General features: G+C 41.1%; 1 protein-coding gene across 11 annotated transcripts in view; it reads right to left on the reverse strand.

Annotated features, from left to right (window-relative positions):
• Window positions 1-25,267, reverse strand: part of PDS5B (PDS5 cohesin associated factor B) — a 205,264-nt gene that overhangs the window by 32,390 nt on the left and 147,607 nt on the right. For 9 of the 11 annotated variants that reach the window (XM_064269928.1, XM_064269922.1, XM_064269925.1 and 6 more), the window contains 9 exons: window positions 24,409-24,567; window positions 19,579-19,647; window positions 17,628-17,764; window positions 14,715-14,838; window positions 6,636-6,840; window positions 4,151-4,265; window positions 2,231-2,363; window positions 1,863-1,982; window positions 426-488 (listed from right to left, as the gene is read on the reverse strand). In XM_064269928.1, coding sequence (XP_064125998.1) covers window positions 426-488; window positions 1,863-1,982; window positions 2,231-2,363; window positions 4,151-4,265; window positions 6,636-6,840; window positions 14,715-14,838; window positions 17,628-17,764; window positions 19,579-19,647; window positions 24,409-24,567 — 1,125 coding nt within the window. The other 2 variants (XM_023547236.2, XM_064269930.1) reach the window with 2 other exon arrangements.

Below are 25,267 nucleotides of genomic sequence, written 5' to 3' on the forward strand. Positions count from 1 at the left end.
ATCAGCTGAGAACAACACTGACAGCATCACAGCTCCGTTTCCTGGTCACGTGGGGGCTCACACGGAGAGCGCCGACGGCCAGCCGTGGGAGGGGGCAGACTCTGGCTACGGGGGGCTTCAGAAGAGACCTTTTCATCTTAGGGTTTCGATCTCGATATTACAATTAAGAAACCTATGAGTCAAAATCTGCTGAGCTGTACTACAAAGCGAAAAAATAAGTTTGTGTGTATCAGCTTCCACCTAGCTTACATGCAATAAACAAAATTATTTTTGTGCTAGACAATGAAATATATGATGATTATTTTCTTCTGCTTTGAGATATACACATTTTTGGAGAAATCCAAAACAGCGTAATGACGCCAACAGGGCCGCTGACTAAAACAAACTGCAACACAATAACAATGAAAGTGCTTTTCAAGACGTACTTTTCCAGGAGTAAAAAACGACTTCATTTCAGGAGGCAGGTAATTTTTGGTGTTGCTGAAGTTCTACAAGCAAGGGAAAATGAAGCAGTCAATTAACGCTGAGGAACTCCATCTACAGAGCAGTTCAAAAGCCAAAAGAATAGACAGCAGCTCTTTCTTTCCAAGCACACAAAACACAAAATTTCAGGCACAGATTTTAAGTACTGTAATAACCTCAAACTAACCTCATGCTATCACCAAGGTGAACAAGTCACACTTGAGCTTCACGATCCCTGCATTCTAGGACTGCATCAGAAAACACTGCTTCTGCAATCATCTCCCAGGGACCGCGCTCACAGGACCGTATTCTATGTATTCCTGCTTCTGCAATCATCTCCCAGGGACCGCGCGCACAGGACTGTATTCTATGTATTCCTGCTTCTGCAATCATCTCCCAGGGACCGCGCTCACAGGACCGTATTCTATGTATTCCTGCTTCTGCAATCATCTCCCAGGGACCGCGCTCACAGGACTGTATTCTATGTATTCCTGCTTCTGCAATCATCTCCCAGGGACCGCGCTCACAGGACTGTATTCTATGTATTCCTGCTTCTGCAATAATCTCCCAGGGACCGCGCTCACAGGACTGTATTCTATGTATTCCTGCTTCTGCAATCATCTCCCAGGGACTGGACCATACACACAGTCCTACTGTTATTTTGCTCATCCGTAGGCAAATCCTTAAACACAGAGAGCCCCTTCTGACTACTGGGTAAAACTACACAGCTGCTGCTCCAAATCTCTCTATATACTGGTACTTCATAAAGTAAGTCAGTGCCCCACAAGACTTTAACTGGTGTTTTGCTTTTTTGAAGAAAAAAAAAAAGAAGGTAGAGTGGTTTCCAAAACTCTAGGTTACTCAGTGTGATTAGGGACATGATGACTCTCTGAAAAGGATTCTAGAAAAACACCCCTTTGCATCATACACAACACTAGAGTTTTATGGAAAAGAGTTTGGGCACAGAGTTGCAGTGTTCCCAGTGTCTCTGATTATTTCCTCAGGCTCAGTTAAAACCAAACTAAGGGCTTTAACTTCAGGCTCAGTTAAAAACCCAAACAAGTGCTTGTAACTTCAGGCTTTATCTCTGTCAGCATTCTCCTTCCCATTCTGATCGATGGCCATTAACCCACAAATCCATATACTTTGATCCCACTTCTGCTGTGCTCACAGACTGCCTTAAAACTCTCCACACAAACTGCAAATCACCCTAAATCGTCTCTGAACCTCATTTGTACCCTCCAACTTGTACTCTTCAACCTATTTTCAAGACTGATGGCAACCACTCAACATCCTGGTAGTGCACCATCTGTGACACTGATCCTTCCTGATCTTCCCACAGCCTAGTGCTGAGAACAGATTTTACTTCAACACACACAAACACATCGTAAAATATCTACCTTGTCAGGTTGGGTAAAAAAACGAGCTGGTAGTACTGGGTCTTTAGGAGATTCCAAACTGTATGTGGTACTCTTTGACATGATGATATTCATGGCTACATCACACACAGTGTACAATTTCTGCAATGGTATTAAAAAAAAAACCAGTAGGTACTTAAGTTGGCATCCCAGGCTCTGTGAATCAGGAGTAATTCTAGAACATGCATCCAGAATAACTGGTAAATTAATGAAAGCAACTGTCAGTGTATACATCTTACTAACAGAAAAGGCTGTTTGATATCGTCTATAAATCCTACCGGAGTTTCAAGCCCATACCCAAATGCTCAGACCAACATGGAACCATAATTAATTTACAGGGAATTACATACTTCATTCATTTTTGCATCATCTGGTCCTTGGGCATCTTTTGTTTGTTTAATATTTTCTACCATTTTTCTGATAAATGCATGACTATTATTTTCATTTTTAGCCATTAGTATTTCCAGAACAAACCAAAGACATCTAAAAAACAAGAAGAAGAAATATAGAAGAAAAAAGATCCTTTGTTAAATACAGACACAATAATTCTAAGTATTAAATTTACAATGTAATTTTTTTTTAGATTATAACTCTAAAAGTGAGGGAAAATTAAAAAGAAAGAAACAGCTATAAATCAGCAGGGGAAAAAAAAAATGTCCTACATATACATTACATTACAATAGGTTAGCAATATAGGTGTGAGTTCATAAGACCCCTTCTCAAAGTCTCACTAATTTTCCCAGGGAGGCAGGTTAAAAAGGAACACTTATGGTGCCAAGAACAAAGTGACCATAACCCCCAGCTATCCCAGGGACAGAAGACTGCCTAAAGGAGTAACTGGGCCATGGACAAAGTAAGGCCTCAAATACCCAAGACTGACTATTGTCCTGATTAGAAGCCTTCAAGAGAATTTAACTACTCTACTCAATTGTTAAGAATATTCGTCAATAAATTAGGGAGGAAAAAGCCATGGTTGATAACCACATATAGTCTCTGCTTTAAGAGAGACAAACTAAGAGAGTTTCCGTATCCCAGGTTTGAAGTTAATTACATAAAATCCTTTTCAATAAAGAACCAAAAGTGCTCTGTTATTCTGTTATAAGTGGCAAGGGACAGAGCCACAGCTGATACACACAGGAGAAAAGCAACAGGAGGAGGAAGAGAAAGAAACATGATACGGGGACTCCAGGGGGAAAAACAAGCTTTTAGAGCGCAGGTGTATGATAAGGTCTCCTAGAGTGGCTGACGTTACTCACGGCTGTACTGGGGCTCTTCAGAAATACAGCCTAAAATGTCTAGTAAATTCCAAGAATATTTTATTTCAAAAGCCAATGTTCTCTGATAAGGAAAGACAGCTAGAAGCTTTCATTAGTTATAATCACTAGCACAGAACTCACTTTGGGAGAGCTAACTGCTTGTTTTTAAAAATGGAAATGCTAACATGAGAGTAATAGCTTTTTTCCCTTGGTATGAGAAGTATTAGTAATTTGATTTTATTCTTCCTGAAGTATCTTAATTATTTATCTATAAAATATGTTATTAAAAAAAAGTTATTTTCCTTAATAGGAAGCTAAAGGCATAACAATTTAATCAAACTCACAAAGGTCATTCTTTATTATAACAGAAAAAGGGTCAAGGAACTCTGCTGGTCTAATGAAGGCTTCTCCAAGTACCACCACATCCTCCTATTCCACACCCAGGCACATCTAGTCTGTTCAGTCTCTCAGCAATAATCTATACCACAACTGCCCTCAACTCTACGTAGAGAATCACCAAGGGAGTAATGAGTGGGAGTGGTTCTCCGGCTATTAACCTGGCCCACTGTTAGGTCAGGCCTTTCTCTCTTCCTGTGGAGGAAGGCAGTTGCTTCAGAGAAATAACGTGCTCACCGTGTGACTGAAGGAGAGCACCACCTCACCTCACGTGAATATCTATACAGAGTTCAGAAGGAAGTGGGGAAAGATAAACACTAGCATGACACTTGTAATGGACTGCTTTGATAGAAAAGAAATGGCAGACTGGTAGAGAAACAGAACTAAAATAAGTGTGCTAAATTAAATTTAGGGAAAATATATAAGAAATCATGTGACAAGATGGTATGAAGAAAAACAAATAAGAGAGCAAAAAAAGGAATAAAGAAAAGAACCTGAAACTCCTAAGAAATGAATTAAATCTAATAAGCCAAGTAATTACAGTTAAGATCCCATTATTGGCAGTAAAGGGTAAAAACAGCTTTCAGAAAATATGAAAATGGGATGGAAAAGTCTTACTCTTTAACATCTTTAAGTTGTTCAATATCCTGTACTTTGACATAATCTGGGTCATGTGCCAAAAGGTGGATTGTATATGGAACAACATACTCTGGTAGAAGAGACAATAATTTTTCTGGAAAAAAAAAAGAACAAAATAACAACAAAAAATCTGGGTTAGAAAACCAAATCTTGTGCGCTCTCTCTGATACTGTATTTCCTGTACCCCAATCGTTCACCACACCATGGTAGGAGAAAAACATCCTGGATGTTCCATGTTGAGGTGCTCCATAAATTAAACAGTCCGTCCATCCATCCATCCATCCATCCATACAGTATATGCGATACTGAAATGCCTACTGAATATACATGTGTTGCTGTTACACAGACAACAGTTAGGTTTCCAAACACATATGGAAAAAGTGACCCAAACAAGCCATGTTTACAATTGACAGACTTCACATCTTGTTTTCCTACAATAATAAGCGACCCTATGTTTAACACTCTCTTAAAGCTGCTGAGCAAAATGCAAAACTTCTACTAAAACCCTGCAGTCAATATGGTACAAAAATAGGAAGTAAATATTGACACTATTTCTAACAGAACAGATATAAAAAAGAATGGACTTCTTAGTTTAAACAGCTTAATTTAAATTCAATTTGTTTTCTCAAATTTGTTGACAGAGATCAGCACGTTTCTTTAGAGAAGTCAGTGGTAATCCTAACAAACTTTTAAAAACTGTATTCAGAACAACCAAGATTGATGTTATGAACCATTTCTTTTGTATTTCCTATTTTCAAAATAAAATTTTATAGCAGATATTCAACCTAAAGTGTAATCATATCAATATGCACCAATCAAAACCAAAACCACTGCCATCCAGTCAGTTCCAACTCATAGCGACCCTACAGGACAGAGCAGAGCTGCCCCGTGTTGTCCCAGGTTGTAACTTTTACTGAAGCAGACTGCCACATCTTTCTCCCGTGGAGCGGCTGCTGAGCTCAAACCACCAACCTTTTGGTTAGCAGCCAAGCACTTAACCACTGTGTCACCAGAGCACCTTATATGCATCAATGAGGCACTAAATTTTTTTTGTTTCTAGAGCTGAACTGGAAGAGAATAGTTTGTACGTAAACCGCTCATTTCAAGGCAGGCACAGAAGAGAGATTCGAAATTCAGTGTAACTCAAATGAAATCAAAGTTCTTGAGTGCTTAGGACGTCCCAGGCCTACGTTAAGAAATAAGGCTACGGAGGTGAGTAGGACGAGGTAGAGTTTACATCAAAGCACAGCGGAGACAGAAGCTATCCTCACTGAGAGGTGCCTACGACAGCCAACGCTGAGTACACCTCGGGGCCATGCACTATGCCACATGTTCTATACTCATTATTTTCTAATCATCACAACAAGCTTAAGAAATGAGTATAATTATATCCACTTTTACAAATAAGAAACTCGGGGCTCAGGTTAACTGAGTAGTCTGCCCAAATGCAAGCCGTACATGACAGGGCTGGGAGGGACTCCAGAGCCTCACTGCCTTCAAAGTGAGACAGTAAGAGAAAGAAAGACAGCCACGGCCATGTGGTAACAGCAAAGCTGTAGTTACGACAGGTCAACAGGTGCAAACCATAGTCCTCGGTTTTGCTTTTCGTGTGTCTGTTTCCCTGGAAGGGGGAGGCAATTTCTACATAGAGATGACAACAGAGCAAAAGAGATGGCTGCACATGTCTCCAGGGACCCAGGGTTCATAGCAGGGCGTGGCTGGAGAGAAAGCTGGATATCCGGGCTCAGCGCGAACTACAACTTGATCATACGAGAATGAAGACTCAACACTCGTTTGAAGCAAAAAAAGTGATGTGATCACATCAGTTTTAAAAGGATAATACTGACAGCAGTGTGGTCCACTGCAGGGGAGCACACTACAATAACCCACCTGAAATACAACAGGGGAGGAGAGATGATCAAGACCCTGGAGGAAGAACTAAGAGGACTCTCGGTGGCTGCTGAGAGGAAGAAGGCAGGGAGGAAGAGCACCTCTGATTTCTGACTTGGCTAACTGGGTAGATTTGAATGCTGTTGAACAAGTGATACAAGTCAGCAAGGTACACGGACTAACATGGACAGAGTGAAGCGAGCAAATGTACAAATAGGCACACAGGACCTGAGAGTAATGTCTCTATGGTGAGAGCAGTCAATCGACAAAGACTTTTCTTCAACTAAAAGGCAGTGCTTGGACAGTCAGTATAAATGTACACATTTTATTCTTCCGTTAGAAGTGCCTCAGCGATTGCAGTTTCATTTCCTTGGCCGCTTACTCATTTACATCAGGATACAGGGTTGATACTTACATAGCCACACATTTGTACTTAAAAAACGACCACCTTTCTAAATGAAAAGCTGTTGTTGAAAAATAGTAATGTCTTATTTAATGAGTAACAATTAGAATCAAATAAAGAACAGTAAGGTCATTTTGCACTCTACATGATGGAAACGTCCTGTGTGCTTACCGCTAACAGCTGCATGCTGCTTCAGATACTCGCGCCTAACGTTTATATTTTTCACCAGACACTGCCTGGCGTGAGCTCTCCTCTCTTTCACAGGATCTTTCGCACAGAGCGCACAGATGGCCATGTACTCAAGTGGAAGGCGTAATCGGGAAAGGCCTTTGTGAAGTTTTTGAGCGAATACTTGTCGTACTTGATAGCACTCATCCTGTAAAGACAAAATTATCCCGGGTATCATCCCCATGGCAGCTAAGAGTACCGTTAAGTAACAACTTCAGATACGAACTTGGCTGCATCAAGGCAAGACGGGTAGCCGTAACACGTTCATCTACAGCCACTGCTCTGCTCACAGACTGACACGTTGTGACTCAAGGGGATTTTAGGTCTCTGAGTGGTCACCTGGATCCTCATGACGGATGATAGAAAACTTTTACAACAGATATACTTTTGGATGCATTTTTAAAACAGATACAACTAGTAAATATAAATTTATCCTCATTTAAACAAACAAGATATGGGAAAAAAAATTTTAAACACTGATTGTTTCATATATATAGCCTTTCATTTACTGAGCAAGATAAAACTGCCCAATTTATGTTTTAGTTCTAGCCTTTAAAAAACTATTCAGATTAAAATGCACAGCTCTGACGGTAAGAGTTCCTAATTGATTTCAGAAACACCAAATTCCGTAGTTCAGTAAGTTCACCACACTGTCTGTAACCCTGTGCCTGCTTTCCCCATACTCCCCCACCTCACCGCCCAGCCTCACTTGCCCAGCTGAGTCCTACTCCTTAAAGGCAGCTCACACACCTTCCAGAAAGCGGCCCAGGATCAGAGTTCTGCATCCACGTGCACGCTCTCTTAGCACTCGGCAGGTCTCAGTGCAGCACTCAGCGTATGATCCTAAAACATCTTGTGCACAGTGCCACTTCCCTCAAGACCACACTGTGTCTGTCTGTCTTTGTGTCTCTAACACCTAGCACAAGACCTGGCACACGGACCATTAGCTTTTTCCTACCCTATAGGAAACAGCCCAAACTCTTCCACAGGACTTAAAATATCTTTAGGATTACTGTATTTTCATGCAAATAATGAGCCTTCTACATTTGTTTACCAACCCGCCCCCCCCCATCCTCATAAGCATGCTATGCTAATTTTTTACAGCAACAAGTAAAAGAAATTGACATAGCAGTGCTTATGAAAATACCTTGCAGGGAGAGGGCGTGGCTGACAAACAGAAGGCGTGCCTTATTTGTGTAAAAACATGGTACACTTTATTCCACCCAATTCACATACGATGTGGTGTGTTTCACGCTATTACAAATTTATGTCTATTTTTTCTCCTATCTCAAATGATTGTTTAGTTTTTCTTCAAAGCCTAGTTCATGATATGCTGCCCTTATCTTTGAATCTTTATTCTGTGTATCTTCTTTGATTTAAACTTCAGTTTATTATAATACCAAATACCTACTTTAAAAAGAGTAGTCAGCAACTAATAGCAACAGCAAATCCACCCTCACGCTGGACAAAGCAAGATTAAAGTGAGCTCATGCTTCCTCAGTGCTGCTCTATAGGGAAGGAAGGGGTTCATTATCCAGGTATTTATCACGAAAACACACAATTACAAGCTGCATAAATAGGGAAACGTCAAAATATCACAAATATACTCACAACTGAACAGACCTTTCCTTAAGAAATTATAGGCCACTCATTAAAACGTTCACCTCCACTCAAGTATGGCTCCTCCTTTAGATATATCCCCACCCGAGCCCATGTTTTTCTCCTCTCTCACTATTAGCTCAGGATCCATCAAAACAATGCAAAGTACTCATAAAGTCAGTCTGTGAATCATGGCAAAAGCAGTACAATTTCAAAAAGCCATTAAAGTGGCGTTAGGGAAGAGATGTCAACTTACAGGCAAGGTGACTGAAGAACAGTTAACAACACAAGAAGAGAAAACTGACAAGAACGACACACAGCAGGCACTTCAAAAGAGAATCATCTGAATAAAGTACGAGAAGGGGTCCTACTGGGAACTGAGGAAGCCTTCCAGTGTTTCTGCCAAGATGCGTGGACTGTGTTACGAAAGTTATATGTGAAGTAAAGGATATGGTAATACGACCTTATTAGGAAAATTATACTCTCGAAAACACAAACACTTGATTCTTTCCAGATTGCAATTATAACCAATAACTGGATAAATATAAGGAAAAAAAAAAGATGGTGTTTAACTCTACTAAGTTTTCTATCCCAAGATAAAATTCCAATCAAAGCTTTCATTCACTGTTAATTGTAAAATCAATGCTGCTTTTCATCTCAGGCAAATCCATGTTCAGTGCCCTTTTCTGCTGAAATTATCCTCAAAACAATTTCCAGTGCCTTGTATGTAGCTCGCTCACTTTGTGTATCACACTATATTACAAGCATTTATATTCAGTTTCTCCTTAGAGGTTGTTCACTTCTTGAGGGCAGTGCCGTGAGTTACTCATCTCTGTATTTCCAGAACCTACAAATACGTATGACCGTAGCAATGCAAAGTAAAGGTCTGATGATAAACTGAATTTAAATTCCAAAATACCTAAGGAATTACTTAAATTACGTCAAGATTCATAGTATTGAGTCTCGACTCCTTCAGACCTACTTTCAATTCAAATACATGGCAAGGGCCTGCAAGACACAACACTGCCTGGAAAGAGGCTCAGCTGGAATCCGAGAACTAAACCAGACAGACATATGTGAATAACTGAAGCACAAAGCCAAGTTCAGTATGTCTGAGAGGACTGCAGACATAATACTTAGGGAACTGAAAAGATAGAGTGATCACTTCCAGCTCTAACAATCAGAGAAGGTTTTGGAAGAAGGTTGTGTTTGAGTCTCACTTTGTAGAAAGGTTTGGATGTATGGAGATGGGAGGGTGAGAAGAAAATTCAAGGTAGCAAAGTCAAGGCACAAAAAAGAAAACTGCTCACCGTCACTGGAATGAGGGTAGCTAAGTGGCAGTGTGCTAAAGAATAGCTGCAAATTCCATTCGGGTCCAAATATTAGAGGGGCTTGAATGCCAGGCTGAAAACTAGTATTTCTATTTTTTTTTTTTTTCAAGTATGAGCCCCTAAATATTTTTGAACAGGAAAATAATATGACCAGAGCTGATTCCTAGTCAGGAAATTCACCAGTAATGGGGAAAGTCTCACAATAGCCCAGGGGAGTGCTAATGATGGTTACAGCAACAGGAGCAGTGGAATGGGGGTGAAAAAGAGAGATACAAGCAATATCAGAGGTCAGGATTATCTGGACCTTCGCAGTGAGGTGCAGGAACAAGCGATCAAATAGGATTCATGTGTTCAGGTCTAAGAAATGCCATTCAGATTTATTTCACATTTACGAGGCTCTCCATGCTGGGAAAGAACAGACTTGGGAAGATTATAAATTCAGTCTTATATTCAGGGAACATAAACATATGAAATTTCTGTTTAGCACCTGGAATGGGACCAGAGACGAATGTTGCTGGCATTGGTGTCACTTACAGAGAAGATGAGATAGCCAAAGAAGAATACATAAATGGAGAAGCTGAACATGGACAGATTCACAGAGAACACGTACACAAGAGGAGGAAGAGCCAGAAAACGTAGTCAGAGAAGGAAGACAAAAATCAGGAGACGAATCCAAAGAAGAGAGCTTCACAAATCCAGGTGCAATGAGCGGCATCATTAATGCAACAGAAGGAGATGGACCACGAAGACTAAGGTCAGCGGACCAGGTGACAGTAACAGGACGTTCTGAAGAAACAACGAGGGCAAATGACAAAGTGTGAGTGATGGGGAGTGAGGGAGTAAAAGGCCAAGAGAAACCGAGGTGTAGACTGAGACCTGGAGGTCTGAAGAGGGCTAATGGGCATGTGCCTTAATGAAACCGCAGAATTAGGGAGAGGTTTTATTTAAAATGGGGTAAAACCTCGTGTTTATAAGCTGTGGGAAGATGCTAGTAACTAACTTTCAAGAATTAACACGTGTTCCACACTCAATAGAATACCAAAACAATCTTAATATTTAGGCAATTTAATCTTGGGAAGCTAGTAACTGAGGTGGCAATGTATTACAAATATTACACTAGACAGAAAAGTCCACAGAAATTAATAAGTATGGATTCTTTTCATACACGGTGAATGTTTAACTAACGGCTAGAGTTAAGTTTCCAAAAGAGCCGATTTCTTTTTATATATTCCCATTCCTCCTTGGTTTTTTAAAATTTCTACTTCAATAATGACAGCACCAATACCATAAGAAATATCAGACCAAGAATCTGATAAATCAATAGACTGCAAGTATTGCCAACTCAAGGCTACAGAATTGTCAATTTATTTAAAAAACAAAAGAAAACCTGCATAGGTGATTCTTCTTCAAAGAAATTGAACACATATTTAAAAAAAAAGTTTTTTTCACTTTCTTACAAAATAAGATTATCTCCAAAACTAAATGAGAAAACTAGACACTGAAGTTATTGGCGCCCCACAAATCTCATTTCCCAGTTTGTCTGATATCTGAACAACAATAAAACTAAAACAAATCATAAACAGGATTTAGAATAGCTGTTTTAAAGACTGAAGCACTAGAAATTGACAAAATAATTGTAATTAAAAAACATAATGGTCGAGCCTAGATGGTATACATAAGCAATACTTTTAAAATAAGCAGTAGAAGGAAGAGGAGGGGGAAAAGGAGAAATTACAATGACCCCTGAAAGTACTGAGATAAACGCTATACATATTCTTATACATGAGACTGCTTGGAAAAGAACAAGAAAACTAAGTGTAAAATAACCAAACCATGAATGAAAAGCTCACATCAGAATACCATATTTACATATTTACTATTACGAAACTCCTTTTTCATTTTCTCAATGGTACTAAAAATGTGTAAAAGTGAATAGCTCCAATATAATGTATTCTAATATAAAATCTCTAAGAGTGGACTACGAAGCCGTAAGTCATCACTGTTAATAACTTGAGAACTTAATTCACTGAGTAAGAAGGAATGCTTCTGATCTGAAATTAGGATATCCCATGTCAGTATAAAAATATAAATTTCTTTATTTTTTCCTTTGTTTTAGGAACTAAATACTACGATACAAAAAAAAAAAAACCCATTGCCATCAAGTCAATCCCGACTCACAGTCACCCTATGTGAGAGACCAGAACTACCCCATACGGTTTTCTAGGCTGCAATCTTTACAGGATAAGACTGTCAGGTCTTTCTCCTGAGGAGCCACTGGTGGGTTTGAACTGCCTACCTTTCAGTTAGCAGCCAAGTGGCTTAATCACTGCACCACCAGGGCTCCTAAATACCATGTTAAAAAAACCCAAAACTCAAATGACGGTTTAAAAGCATTGAAATGTTTCTCATACATAAATTTTTCAGAAGGAGATATAAAAACCAAAATAAAACCCACTGACATCTAGTCAATTCCAACTCATAATGACCCTATAGGACAGAGTAGAACTGCCCCATATAATAGAACTGCCCCATATAGTTTCCAAGGAGCACCTGGTAAAATTGAACTGCTAACCTTTTGGTTAGCAGCCATAGCTCTTAACCACTATGCCACCAGGGTTCCCAGGAGATAATAAACATTCAAGATTTTTACTATCTATCACGGTGATGTTTTTCTTCCTAAACGTCAAAGATCAGACAAGGTAACCACGTGTCGATACAGTGACAGCCAGTGCACAGAGCTCGTTCTAAAAGTCAAAGATCAGACAAGGTAACCACGTGTCCTTATGGTGACAGCCAGGGCATACAGCTGGTACTAAAAGTCAAAGATCAGACAAGGTAACCATGTGTCCTTATGGTGACAGCCAGTGCACACAGCTGGTACTAAAAGTCAAAGATCAGACAAGGTAACCACGTGTCCTTAGGGTGACAGCCAGGGCATACAGCTGGTACTAAAAGTCAAAGATCAGACAAGGTAACCATGTGTCCTTATGGTGACAGCCAGGGCATACAGCTGGTACTAAAAGTCAAAGATCAAACAAGGTAACCACGTGTCCTTAGGGTGACAGCCAGGGCATACAGCTGGTACTAAAAGTCAAAGATCAGACAAGGTAACCACGTGTCCTTAGGGTGACAGCCAGGGCATACAGCTGGTACTAAAAGTCAAAGATCAGACAAGGTAACCACGTGTCCTTATGGTGACAGCCAGGGCATACAGCTGGTACTAAAAGTCAAAGATCAGACAAGGTAACCACGTGTCCTTAGGGTGACAGCCAGAGCATACAGCTGGTACTAAAAGTCAAAGATCAGACAAGGTAACCACGTGTCCTTAGGGTGACAGCCAGTGCACAGAGCTGGTACTAAAAGTCAAAGATCAGACAAGGTAACCAGGGGTCCTTATGGTGACAGCCAGTGCACAAAGCTGGTACTAAAAGTCAAAGATCAGACAAGGTAACCACGTGTCCTTATGGTGACAGCCAGTGCACACAGCTGGTACTAGAAGTCAAAGATCAGACAAGGTAACCACATGTCCTTATGGTGACAGCCAGTGCACACAGCTGGTACTAGACGTCAAAGATCAGACAAGGTAACCACGTGTCCTTATGGTGACAGCCAGTGCACACAGCTGGTACTAAAAGTCAAAGATCAAAGTAACCACATGTCCTTATGTGACAGCCAGTGCACACAGCTGGTACTAAGAGTCAAAGATCAGACAAGGTAACCATGTGTCCTTATGGTGACAGCCAGTGCACACAGCTGGTACTAAAAGTCGAAGATCAGACAAGGTAACCACGTGTCCTTATGGTGACAGCCAGTGCACACAGCTGGTACTAAAAGTCCAGGATCAGACAAGGTGACCACGTGCCCTTAGGGTGACAGCCAGTGCACAGAGCTGATACTAAAAGTCCAGGATCAGACAAGGTAACCATGTGTCCTTAGGGTGACAGCCAGTGCACACAACTGGTACTAAAAGTCCAGGATCAGACAAGGTGACCACGTGTCCTTAGGGTGACAGCCAGTGCACAGAGCTGGTACTAAAAGTCCAGGATCAGACAAGGTGACCATGCGTCCTTAGGGTGGCAGCCAGTACACACAGCTGGTACTAAAAGTCAAAGATCAGACAAGGTAACCATGTGTCCTTACGGTGACAGCCAGTGCACTGAGCTGGTACTAAAAGTTAAGGATCAGACAAGGTGACCACGTGTCCTTAGGGTGACAGCAAGTGCACTGAGCTGGTACTAAAAGTTAAGGATCAGACAAGGTGACCACGTGTCCTTAGGGTGGCAGCCAGTGCACAGAGCTGGTACTAAAAGACCAGGATCAGACAAGGTAACCATGTGTCCTTACGGTGACAGTCAGTGCACACAGCTGGTACTAAAAGTCAAAGATCAGACAAGGTAACCACGTGTCCTTAGGGTGACAGCCAGTGCACACAACTGGTACTAAAAGTCCAGGATCAGACAAGGTAACCATGCGTCCTTAGGGTGACAGCCAGTGCACAGAGCTGGTACTAAAAGTCCAGGATCAGACAAGGTGACCACGTGTCCTTAGGGTGACAGCCAGTGCACAGAGCTGGTACTAAAAGTCCAGGATCAGACAAGGTGACCACGTGTCCTTAGGGTGACAGCCAGTGCACAGAGCTGGTACTAAAAGTCCAGGATCAGACAAGGTAACCACGTGTCCTTAGGGTGGCAGCCAGTGCACAGAGCTGGTACTAAAAGACCAGGATCAGACAAGGTAACCATGTGTCCTTACGGTGACAGTCAGTGCACACAGCTGGTACTAAAAGTCAAAGATCAGACAAGGTAACCACGTGTCCTTAGGGTGACAGCCAGTGCACACAACTGGTACTAAAAGTCCAGGATCAGACAAGGTAACCATGTGTCCTTAGGGTGACAGCCAGTGCACAGAGCTGGTACTAAAAGTCCAGGATCAGACAAGGTGACCACGTGTCCTTAGGGTGACAGCCAGTGCACAGAGCTGGTACTAAAAGTCCAGGATCAGACAAGGTGACCACGTGTCCTTAGGGTGACAGCCAGTGCACAGAGCTGGTACTAAAAGTCCAGGATCAGACAAGGTAAGCAGGGGTCCTTACGTTGATAGCCAGTGCACACAGCTGGTACTGCTCCAGTGTGATGATCTCGTGGTAGCAGGGTTCTTGTGCCAGCTTCACAATTGCACTGGCAGCAGCAAGTCTCAGGCGGGACATATCTGGTTTACTGAAAAATAAGCAAGAAAGAATGCAGATTACATTTTTTAAATGTCTGCACAAAAGCCTTTCTTCCTTGCTTATCTAATTTTGTAAAAATTATTCTTGCAAAAAAATTAGAAAATAACTTAGTGATGGTGAATACCATATTATGTTTACTCAACTATGGAAATGATATCTAATATTACAATATTCTTCTCTTAAACGTAAGTCTTTGCTAGTGCCTTCAAAGCCATTAATTCTTTCATCCTACTCACAGTTTTCAGCCATGCCTAGAACAAATCTATTTCTATGCTAGTTGTTAGGTCTTAATTCTTCCATTATGGATTTTTTTTTTTTTTAGATACTTAAGCAAATACAGATTAGGTGTAAATATGTCCCAACTGCCAGTCAGTCAGCCAAGACTACCATGCTAAGAAGTAGAAAGAAAGCAACAGTATAGTAGGTAAATTATCACTATCCTGACCTAGAATTCAATTTTTCAAGTATTTCCAAGAGGCTCCTTCTCAAGCATAAGGAAAGGAAACTTCCGCTGAGTGGGCACACCTCACAGAATTCCTGACTAGTAAGCACATCCACACAAGCCTTCCTAACATAGTGACCTATCAGAGGAGTTACAGGGATCCTGGCTTAATGCAAAGAGGGAAAAAAGTGTGTTTTTCTACAGTAAAAGATTATTGTACAACATTCATGTAACTGTTTTTCTACAGTAAAAGATTATTGTACGACATTCATATAACCAGTGTGTCTGTTGTGTACGCAGCACTGAAGGGGATTTAAAAAAAAAATCTTACTCTTCCAAGATCTATTGTCCTGGTTCGGGTAAGACCCTTTATCTTTCGAAGGATTATGTAAAAATATTAACTGAATGAATGTAACACTGATAACATTCTGAGGTCTCAGGACATGCCCCAAAGGTACTTTTTAGTTTGTCGATAGCCATTAACAGGTAAACCACAGTCCTCAGCTCAGAGTACAGGCCTGTGGCTGGACACTTTCCCCACAGGCATGGACCGCAGATGCTTCCTCCGTGTCTGTCTTTAAAATATTCCATCTAGACCAGTAGTTTCTGTCTACTCCAGTGGGCTTTTGTTTTCTCTTTTTCACTTTGTTAAGCAAAGGGATCTTTCCTTCGAATAAAATCTGACATACAAGTTTAAGGTGTAAACACATAAAAGCCAGGTTCCTATTAAAGCACGGGACAGAGGCTCCTCAGGTTTCACCTGCTCTGTTTCTACTAGACGCCCTTCTTATCCCCCTCCAGGCAGCCCCCGGATGTTCCAGGGAGCACAACTTGAAAAATACCAATCCAAACAATGGTAACCCAATTAAGTCGACTCTGTAGCAAACCAGGATTCTGGAAGCCCCAAAGGTTAATTCTACATCTTGTAAATACACTTTTCCATGCCCTGGTATCCGCTGATTTGTTTGTTTCCTCAGATTGTTTTCTACTTTTACACCCCTCATTCTACTCGGCAACATGGCTTAGTGGTGATGGACGTGAACACAGACCGTGGGCCGACCGTGCGGGCCCACAGGCTGCTGGCAGACTGAGCGAGTCCAAATCTGGGTCCCACCATTTATCAGCCGCCTTACTTATCAGCAAGTTATTTAGCTTTTCGTGTCTCAGACTTCTCATCTGTAAGATGGGATAGCAACAGTACCCTTACAGGGTTTATGTGAGGACAGTACGTATTGAAATATGTAATTAGAATGATTCCTAGAGTATAACGAGTTTAATTCCAGCTCACAGGGACCCTACAGTGTCAGGAAAGCCTTTATTATTTTTATTATCACCTAATACCACGCTCTCATTTGCACTAAGGACTGAAGGTCTCCCAGACAACTCCCAAAAGTTTTACTTCTGAGCTCTTATTCTGTGTACGATCCCAAGTTCCCTTCTTCCCACCCTAGCTGGTACCCCTTCAGATGGTGCCTACACCTCTTCTGCTCCTCAGACAGATATCTTCAGGTCTCCTTCTACCACCTCTTGGAAAAGCTCCATCTTATCAATGTTGAGTGCTGTCAACTGACCGTGTAAAATCAGAGCTTAGGGAAAGGGACAAGGAAGCATTATCTTGAAAAGGAGACTGTCTCTCCTCTGTTTAAGCACCTCTCCTAGTTTTCTATCAAAATTGCCTTCGACCACATCAGTGTAGGTAGTACCCCCAATGACTAGCCGACGAGGGAGAACAAGTCTCATTAGTGTGCAAGTACCAATATCTGAGTTACTTCTGTTCCTCCGCAGGGAAACGGCAGTACGGAGCCGGTAAGTAACCTGCTAAAGGTTGCCTAGCTAGTAACTGCTGGAGCCAGGGTTCCAGTCTGCAAGGATGATACTGTATCTTTCAAATAAACAAAATAAAAACAAATCAAAAAGTCTGTGTGTTTTAAATAATTTACATCAAGTATATTTTTTTAATTTGCATACACCTATGCACCTGTAAACAGATTTAATAAAAAGCCTTCCACCTAGTCTGTTTTTTGCCTTAGACACCAGCAAGAATGTGTAGCATCAGTTACTGATGAACGCACTAACACCTGCACATTAAATATCCAAAACAGGAGCTATCCATTGTTCCAAACGCCTACCACGGACAGCAGGACAGCAGGATCCCCGTGGACACGTGACTGCCATTCTGAAGTAACTGCTGTACAAATGCATACTACAGGAAAAATATACACACACCTACAAAGTCATAGTAATTATTTTTTGAAAAAGAAACTACACCATTCAACAATGAGGCCAGGGGCTGAGGCATGACACGGCCCGGAGACCTGTGAAGGGTAACTGCATACCTAATCTTCCCTTGCTCCGTCAGGTCTCCGTCGCTATGCAGTATTGTTGTCAGCAACCGTAGGGTCGAAGTTCCTGACTTACTGTGATTATTTTTCATTCCAAGGAGCCATCGGACCATCATTTTAATAGCCTGAATCTATTTAACAGAAAAATTGGCAAATATGACATTGCTACCTTTTAAAAGAACTTCCATAGCAAATTTAAAAAACCAGGAAATGTTTTTAATGGATGCTTTTTTAAGAAGGAAAAAAAGAATTATTCATATAGACAGATAAATAGGTGGAGGGTGGGCGGATGCATGGATGGATGGATGGATGATGGTATATGTGAGATAGACAGACACACAGAGAGACAGATAACTGGGAGTGGCAAATAAGTGCTTTGACTAAAGACCGTTGTCGTTTTTAACGTTTCTCCCACATGCACTCCACTCTTGAGAACAGAGTAAAATCAGCTAATTTTCCATGGTAAGAAAAGTACTCAACCCCAAAACTATACTCAATCTTCTGAGCCCGCGACAGAGAGAGAGAGAGAGAGAGACTAACAGCCCACACCTGTAGTACATCTTACAATCACGAGGTACTTAAGTGCTCTCACACCCATCAGTATCTCTGGTGTTCACAGCAGCCCTGTTTGAGGGGTGCACATCCCTTTTGTCAGATGAGGAAGCTCAGGCTCAGGGGCTCAGCGGGTCTTGCACACTGTCCAACACGTGGCAGACACCGTCAAGACGACCTCTATCCCGAGGTCACTTAGTGAGCACAGCTTCAATACAGGTGGCCGCCTTCTAGTCCAGGGCTGCCCTCAACTACAAACTAAAAAAGAGAGAAATGCTGAGAGAATGGGCTCAGCCAGGAGCTGCCAAGTGTCAAAGCCTCACTCAGTGAGAGTGAAGGAAGGACCACTCTGCAGGGCTGCACACACAGCGTCAGAGCCTGAAGCTGGAGCAGCATGAAACAGTTCACAGCACGAAATATACATACACACAGAGAAGTATAAGACATTACAACCAGAAAACAACATTTAATACAACTGTTCCCAGCCTTCCCATTTTGGGCAGTGGGACGGGGTCTGCCCTAGAGGCCAGAGGCTGTCTTAGTACATCAGTAACTCTCCACACCAGTGATGGAAAACCTTCTATGCACAACTCCTAATTCAAAGAAACTAAAAATGTTTACAGGCTGCATTTTTTCAAAAATAAAAATAGTTTTACTATGTCCCATGTGAAAGAAGAGTCCTAAAACTTGAGCTTCTTCTTAACTGAAAACGAGACTGTCCATAAGAAAGCCAGCACTGTTTTTTGTCATTAAAAGGTTGGTATCTAAGAAGTAGAAACACGGAGGCAGCTTTCAACCCTTTTTTTCTCAAATTAGATCAGGTGCAGCTGCCCACAAGACCCCGGGTGCCTCGTTATTGCCCTACACCCTCAGAGCACACAGGATGTTATATAATATAGATACTTGAGTGATTTTCGTAGCCACATCACTATGACAGGAATAGAAATTTTAACACCTATAATGATATTAAAAACAACACAAGAACACCCGTTGTTATCGACTCAATTGCAATTCCGTGTGTTTCAGAGTAGAATTGCTCCACAGGGTTTCAGTAGCTGTAATCTTATGGAAACAGGTCGCCAGGCCTTTCTTCTGCAGTGCTGCTGGATGGATTCAAATTACCAACCTGTCAGTTAGCAGCCAAGCACAAGCTATGGCCACCCGGGGAACCTCAGGATAATATCACAACGTATATGGCCACCCGGGGAACCTCACGATAATATCACAATGTATACCGCCACCCGGGGAACCTCACAATGATATCACAACGTATATGGCCACCCGGGGAACCTCAGGATAATATCACAACGTATATGGCCACCCGGGGAACCTCAGGATAATATCACGACGTATTAAATACATTAAAGCCAAGAGGTCCATCCACATCACTCACTTTGACCATCGTCTCAGGAGAAACTTCTTCATCAGGAACCCAAAGTTTAGTTGTCTTTTTCCCGGGAAGCTAAAAAAGAAATGAAAGGCTTTAATACATGAATATGAGTAATCCCGAGATGACAGACTGAAGGAGCTGGGTGATATAGATTTGGGGTAGCTGCCAGGTATTTAAAGTGGCAGAAGAGATAAAATCAGTCTTAGAAGACCTGAGACACCAGTTTTTATCCCCAGACCCCGTTTTTTTCCCGGCTGCCAGAAGACTTCCAGAGGCGGCCTAGGACACAGAAGCTGGACAGCAGCTCTGCCAGCAGGACAGGGAACTCCAACATTGGGCAGGGAAGCCTCTCAAACACACAGGGCCAGATATTCACACACGACTGTCGACTGGGCTCTTCAGTTGAGAAGAGCCCTTGAGTCTGAAGCAGGAATTATGAAAAAGGGGCCACATGAGACACAACGGGTACTACAAAAACCAGCGACACAGAAAATCAAAAAACTAAACAGATGGCAAAAGTATGCCCGTCAAGATGGAAAGCACTGAGCAGGGTATGGACAGAAAGAGGATACTGATGTCAACAGGGTACTCACTGACATCCTGACTTGTACCACCAGTAAGATACAGAAGTCATTGATGTTTACACACCCAGCAGCATAATACCAAAGTCAAACAAAACATGGATGACTGAGAAAATCAGGAAAGACTGAAAACTCCAACCTCACTGTAGAGGACCTGACTGAACCTCTCTTAGAAAATGAAGTTGAGGTGAAAAGGGTAAATACCTGAATTACAGGCAGAAATATATAGAAATAAAAAATGCAAGGATTAGAAAATCATTAAAACTGGCCCAACCCAGTGCCGTCGAATCGATTCCAACTCATAGCGACCCTATAGGACAGGGTAATACTGCCCCCATAGAGTTTCCAAGGAGCACCTGGTGGATTCAAACTGCTGACCCTTTGGTTAGCAGCCATAGTACTTAACCACTACACCACCAGGGTTTCCTTTAAAACTGGCATCCTTCATAAATTAAAACTGGCATCCTTCTTAAATGATATGATTAAAAATATACTGATAAGGAGAATTCAGCAAGAAAGATGCATATAGATCAAAAGCACAAAAGAATTTGCCCAAATCAGCTACAAACAGAAAAAATACTTTTAAAAACTGGGGTACCTAACATGAGATGTACAAGCGTTAGAGGGAAGACGGTAACATCTTCATGGAGGGGACTGATGAGTGCGAGTGAACAAACGAGCCAGATGAGCAGAGGAGAGCTAGATCTGCCACACGCGTGGAACCACTGCAGCCCCTGGGGGAGGTAACATTATATTTACATTCACAAACTGCGCTGTGAAATCCAGTCGTCCTCAGGGGACCGTAAAAAGAAACAGAGTCCCTCCATCACAGCAAGTAAAACCAATCAATCCAGGCGGATTAAATTTTTTATATGTGAAAAGGAAACCTGAAAACTTTTAGAAGAAAACATGACAGACCATTTTTATGATGTGGGAATAAGAAAGGGTTTCTTAAACAAGCTATAAAAAGCATTAGCTACAAAAGAAAAGAATAATAAATTTAGTTACATTTTTATGCTAAATGATAAATTTAGTTATGTTAAATTAAAATTAACAACTTTTAAATTGGAACCTAATTTGCTGTGTAAGCTCTCCCAAAAACACAGTAAAATATTATTACAAAAACTAGTTAACAACCACCTTCGTTCAAGAACAAAGCAAAACTGAAGAAATTTTTGTTTAGAGAGAGATATGTGGTAAAGCGTTTTTGTTTTCAATTAGGGAATAAACAACCTAAAATTCAAGAGAATGGTTACCTGGGGCAAGAAGAAAGCAGGGAGAGTAACAAGACCAGGAGCTTCAGCAGTTCATGGGTGTTCACTGCACTATTTTAAAATATAACCTATACTTGCAGTATATACAGTAAAGCCTGCAAAAGCCAGAACCTGTGTAATGCAGAAGCCTATCGGAGAAGAAAAACTCAAATTATTTTCCACTAAAATGAGCAATAGGAAAGTGGTAAGGCTGTACCCTGTGTCAAGGGCAGAAAACTTGCAAGACCTGGGAAAACAAGGCAGTCCTGTCAAGTTCCAGCTCTCACGGGTTTCACTGTACATTCCTTTATACATAGCAAATATACTTTAGATATACAGATGAGCAAAAAAGAGAGGAAAAAAAAAAAACCTGTCCAAAAATGGAAGCCCAGCTTCCAGTCATTCCTTTCTTGATTGGACTGAGGTGATCTGACAATATAAGTCAACCTTCTCTGGAAGAATATAAAACCTTCCAGCGTCCTTGGAAAGTGTGAATGAAGAACTGAAGGCTTGATAAGACTTAATTTAATCTAAATTTGAATAGCCACTAGAAAACACTTCTTGGGGTAGGCAAATAACTTAAATCAAGATGACAAGTGCTAACCATAATGAAAAAAATTTGACAAGCTGGGCTTCATTAAAATCAAGAATTACTGTTCATCAAAAGATACCATTGACATAACTACAATTAATGTGAAGTAATTGTTAAAAATGTTGAAATGGCTAATGTTTTATTACATACATGTTTATCAGAATTAAACAGAAAAAAAGACACCATGAAGACAGTCAAAAGGCAAGTTACAGAATTGAAGATGAAATCTGCAAAACATATTACCAACAGAATATATAAAGATATCTTTCATGTCAATAGAAGACACTGACAATTTAATACGAAAACTGTGCAAAAGAGACTTCACAAAAACAGATATTCACTTCACAAAAGAAGATACCCAAAATATCAATACACACATGGAAAGTGGTGGAGAACACACTGCCACACCGACACAAACTGGTACATCCAGGACAGACGAAGACAGTACAACTAGAACCCTCATTCAACATGGTAGGAATACTAATGGGTACAACTTGGCAAAATCTAACTGAACATATACATTCCCTATGGCACAGTAATTACATCTCAAACAGAACTGCATAAATAAGTGCACAAACACATACATAAAACAATACTCATGATGCCAGTATTTGCTAAATATGGACAACAGCCTAGAGGTCTATCAACGGTACAACAGATACACTGCGGTAAACGCACGTAGCAATGAAGATGAACCAATTCTTGCTATATGCAACATGATAGATAAATCGCACCAACGGGATACTGAGTGAAGGAACCAGGTATCACTGACTCTGATTTCATTTATATAAAGTTTAAAAATGGATAAAAAATAATCTGTGGTCTTGGAAGTCAGAATAATAGCTACCTTCAAGGAGTAAGGAAGGCGTAGCGATAAAATGGGGCCTAAGAGAGCTTTTAGGGTATGGGAATATTCTATTTCTTGACCTGACTGCTGGTTAGTTGAAAATGTTAGCTTTGTGATAACTTAATGAGTTGTATGCACAACTATAAAGTATGCACTTTTCTGGTACATTTTACCACAATAAAATTTTTCATTAAAGAAAAAAACAGTAAAGAGATAAGAAATTTGAACAATGTGATTAGCAAACTTGACCTAAAGGATAAACAAGCAGTCCCTGGGCTAAGAACACCCGACTTACACACAACCCATAGTTACGAACCAACCCCGTAAAGCCTATTACATTAAAAATTCAAGGTACATACAATGGTTTCTGATAACAAATGGGTGCTACTTTGCAACACGCATCAAAACATTGTTATTACTGTGTTATTATGTTCAAGATGTTTTAGTGTATCTGGAAGTGATTCTTTAATGCTTTCATGCATAGAAAGGTACACTACATACTACATACTAATACAAACATTTGACGAACTGATGTTAGATACGAACTGTACCTAACTGTTCTGACTTATGTACAAATTCGACTTAAAGACAGACTTAGGAATGGAAGTTGTTCATGATCCGGGGACTGCCTGTACATGAAACTCTGAGAGGAAGGAAAAGTGAGAAACACTACTGGAGAACACAAGCAAAGGAACAGGTAGACATGCAAATTAACGTAGGCCCTTGGTCTCCAAATCACAGAGCTCTGGTCAGCTAAACAGCCACATACCATCACAAATCTTATATTTAATACACACAATTACCTTGACTAATATGCCCACAAACTATTTTTGCATAACCAATTAGTTTGAAATTATTAACATTTATGAACTGGACAGAAAAACAATGGTGGATATGACGTACGTGGTAATACAGCTGCACACCTTGAGATTTCTAACTGTATTTTAACAGCAGAAACTATTCATCATTTCTTTCCACTCTTCAGAGAATCTAGTAGAGCGCTGAGCACAGGGCAGATGCAAAACTGATGGTGACATATGTGTCTGTGCGTGTGCGTGTGTGTGTGTATGAGACATACATGCGTGCGCACATACACGTGTGCATGGAATTCCAAGGGACTGTCAGGGATCCATTCTCCGGGACACAAGATAGAGACAGCAACGTTGCTTCTTTTCCAATGTTTTCTCCCTGGGCTGTTTAAATTCTCTGCCATATGGAGGGGAAGAAACAACCACATTTACAAAATCTACACTGTGAAACAACTTGTGAGTCTTCCCGTTTTTTAAAAATAGACACCATCGCAAAAATTACACCTTGCAAAGTTGCGACAGGATTAGGAGACATTTTGCATTTCTCAAAGGCTGTGTTTTCGGGTCACATGCCTATGATCAATTAAACAAATGTTTCACTGATCACGGAGATACAACGTATTTTAAAAAACAGAAACACCTAAAACAAGGCGACCAGATGGAAATGTCACTCACGTCATTTCAGTCCTGTCTGTTGTATAAAAATTTAGAACACATTAAGAAAAACACAAGTCGAAAAAATGTAAATTACCCGATCGTTCATGAGAAGGTCTTTCACGATGAAAGTAGCTACCAAAGACTTCAAAGGAGCAGCAAACTGATCAGGTGCCAGGAGAGCAATGTGGCCGATGGTGACCAACGGGGTGATGAGATGCTCCAAGTTGCTGGGATCTAGGCTCTTATGCAGAGGCTGCAAGGGAGGACAGCACGATATACTCAGCTCTGAACACGTGGAAACGCTCTAACACATAGGCATGGCATAAACAGTAACTCAAGCTTACATTTAGACTCACACAGGTTATTTACAATGTCTAGGAGGTATCGTGTTTTCCGTCTCGTCCAAGCCCCACTTTAGGGGGAGGTAAAGAAACTGCCAGCACGTAGAATCCTATTAAGTAGCATGTATGTCATGACCATGAGCACGTGAGACTGCCAGGGCTCACTCACACCCACTTCTCTTCTACTTCCTGGGCATAGGCAGGACCAGGCTTCCAGCTCCCTCTGCAGTTAGGTGAAGACACGGGAATGGGAGCCCAAGTACGGCAGGGCACCCGCACTGAAGCAGGTGTGTGTGGGGTGCCGTCACAGTCTCTCTTTACTCACTGGCTGGCTGAAGGCCAAGGGTGCAGTGAGAATGTAGGGAAGAGCCACAAGACAGAAAAAAATCTCTGCTCCTAAGCCAAGGAGCAGAGGGTGACTCAATACCGAACTGGACTTTCAAAAGAAAGAAGAAAGCTTTTATTACGTCTAGTAACTTGAGTTTTTCGGGTTTTTATTACAGCATCAAATATTGGATACCATAACTAACAATTTTTATTATCCTGACAAGAAACCCTTAACAGAAGTTTTATTATTCTGACAGGAAACAATGTGAATTTTGCCATGATGGA

Source organism: Loxodonta africana, chromosome 17, assembly GCF_030014295.1.
Source record: "Loxodonta africana isolate mLoxAfr1 chromosome 17, mLoxAfr1.hap2, whole genome shotgun sequence".
Taxonomy (NCBI): Eukaryota; Metazoa; Chordata; class Mammalia; order Proboscidea; family Elephantidae; genus Loxodonta; species Loxodonta africana.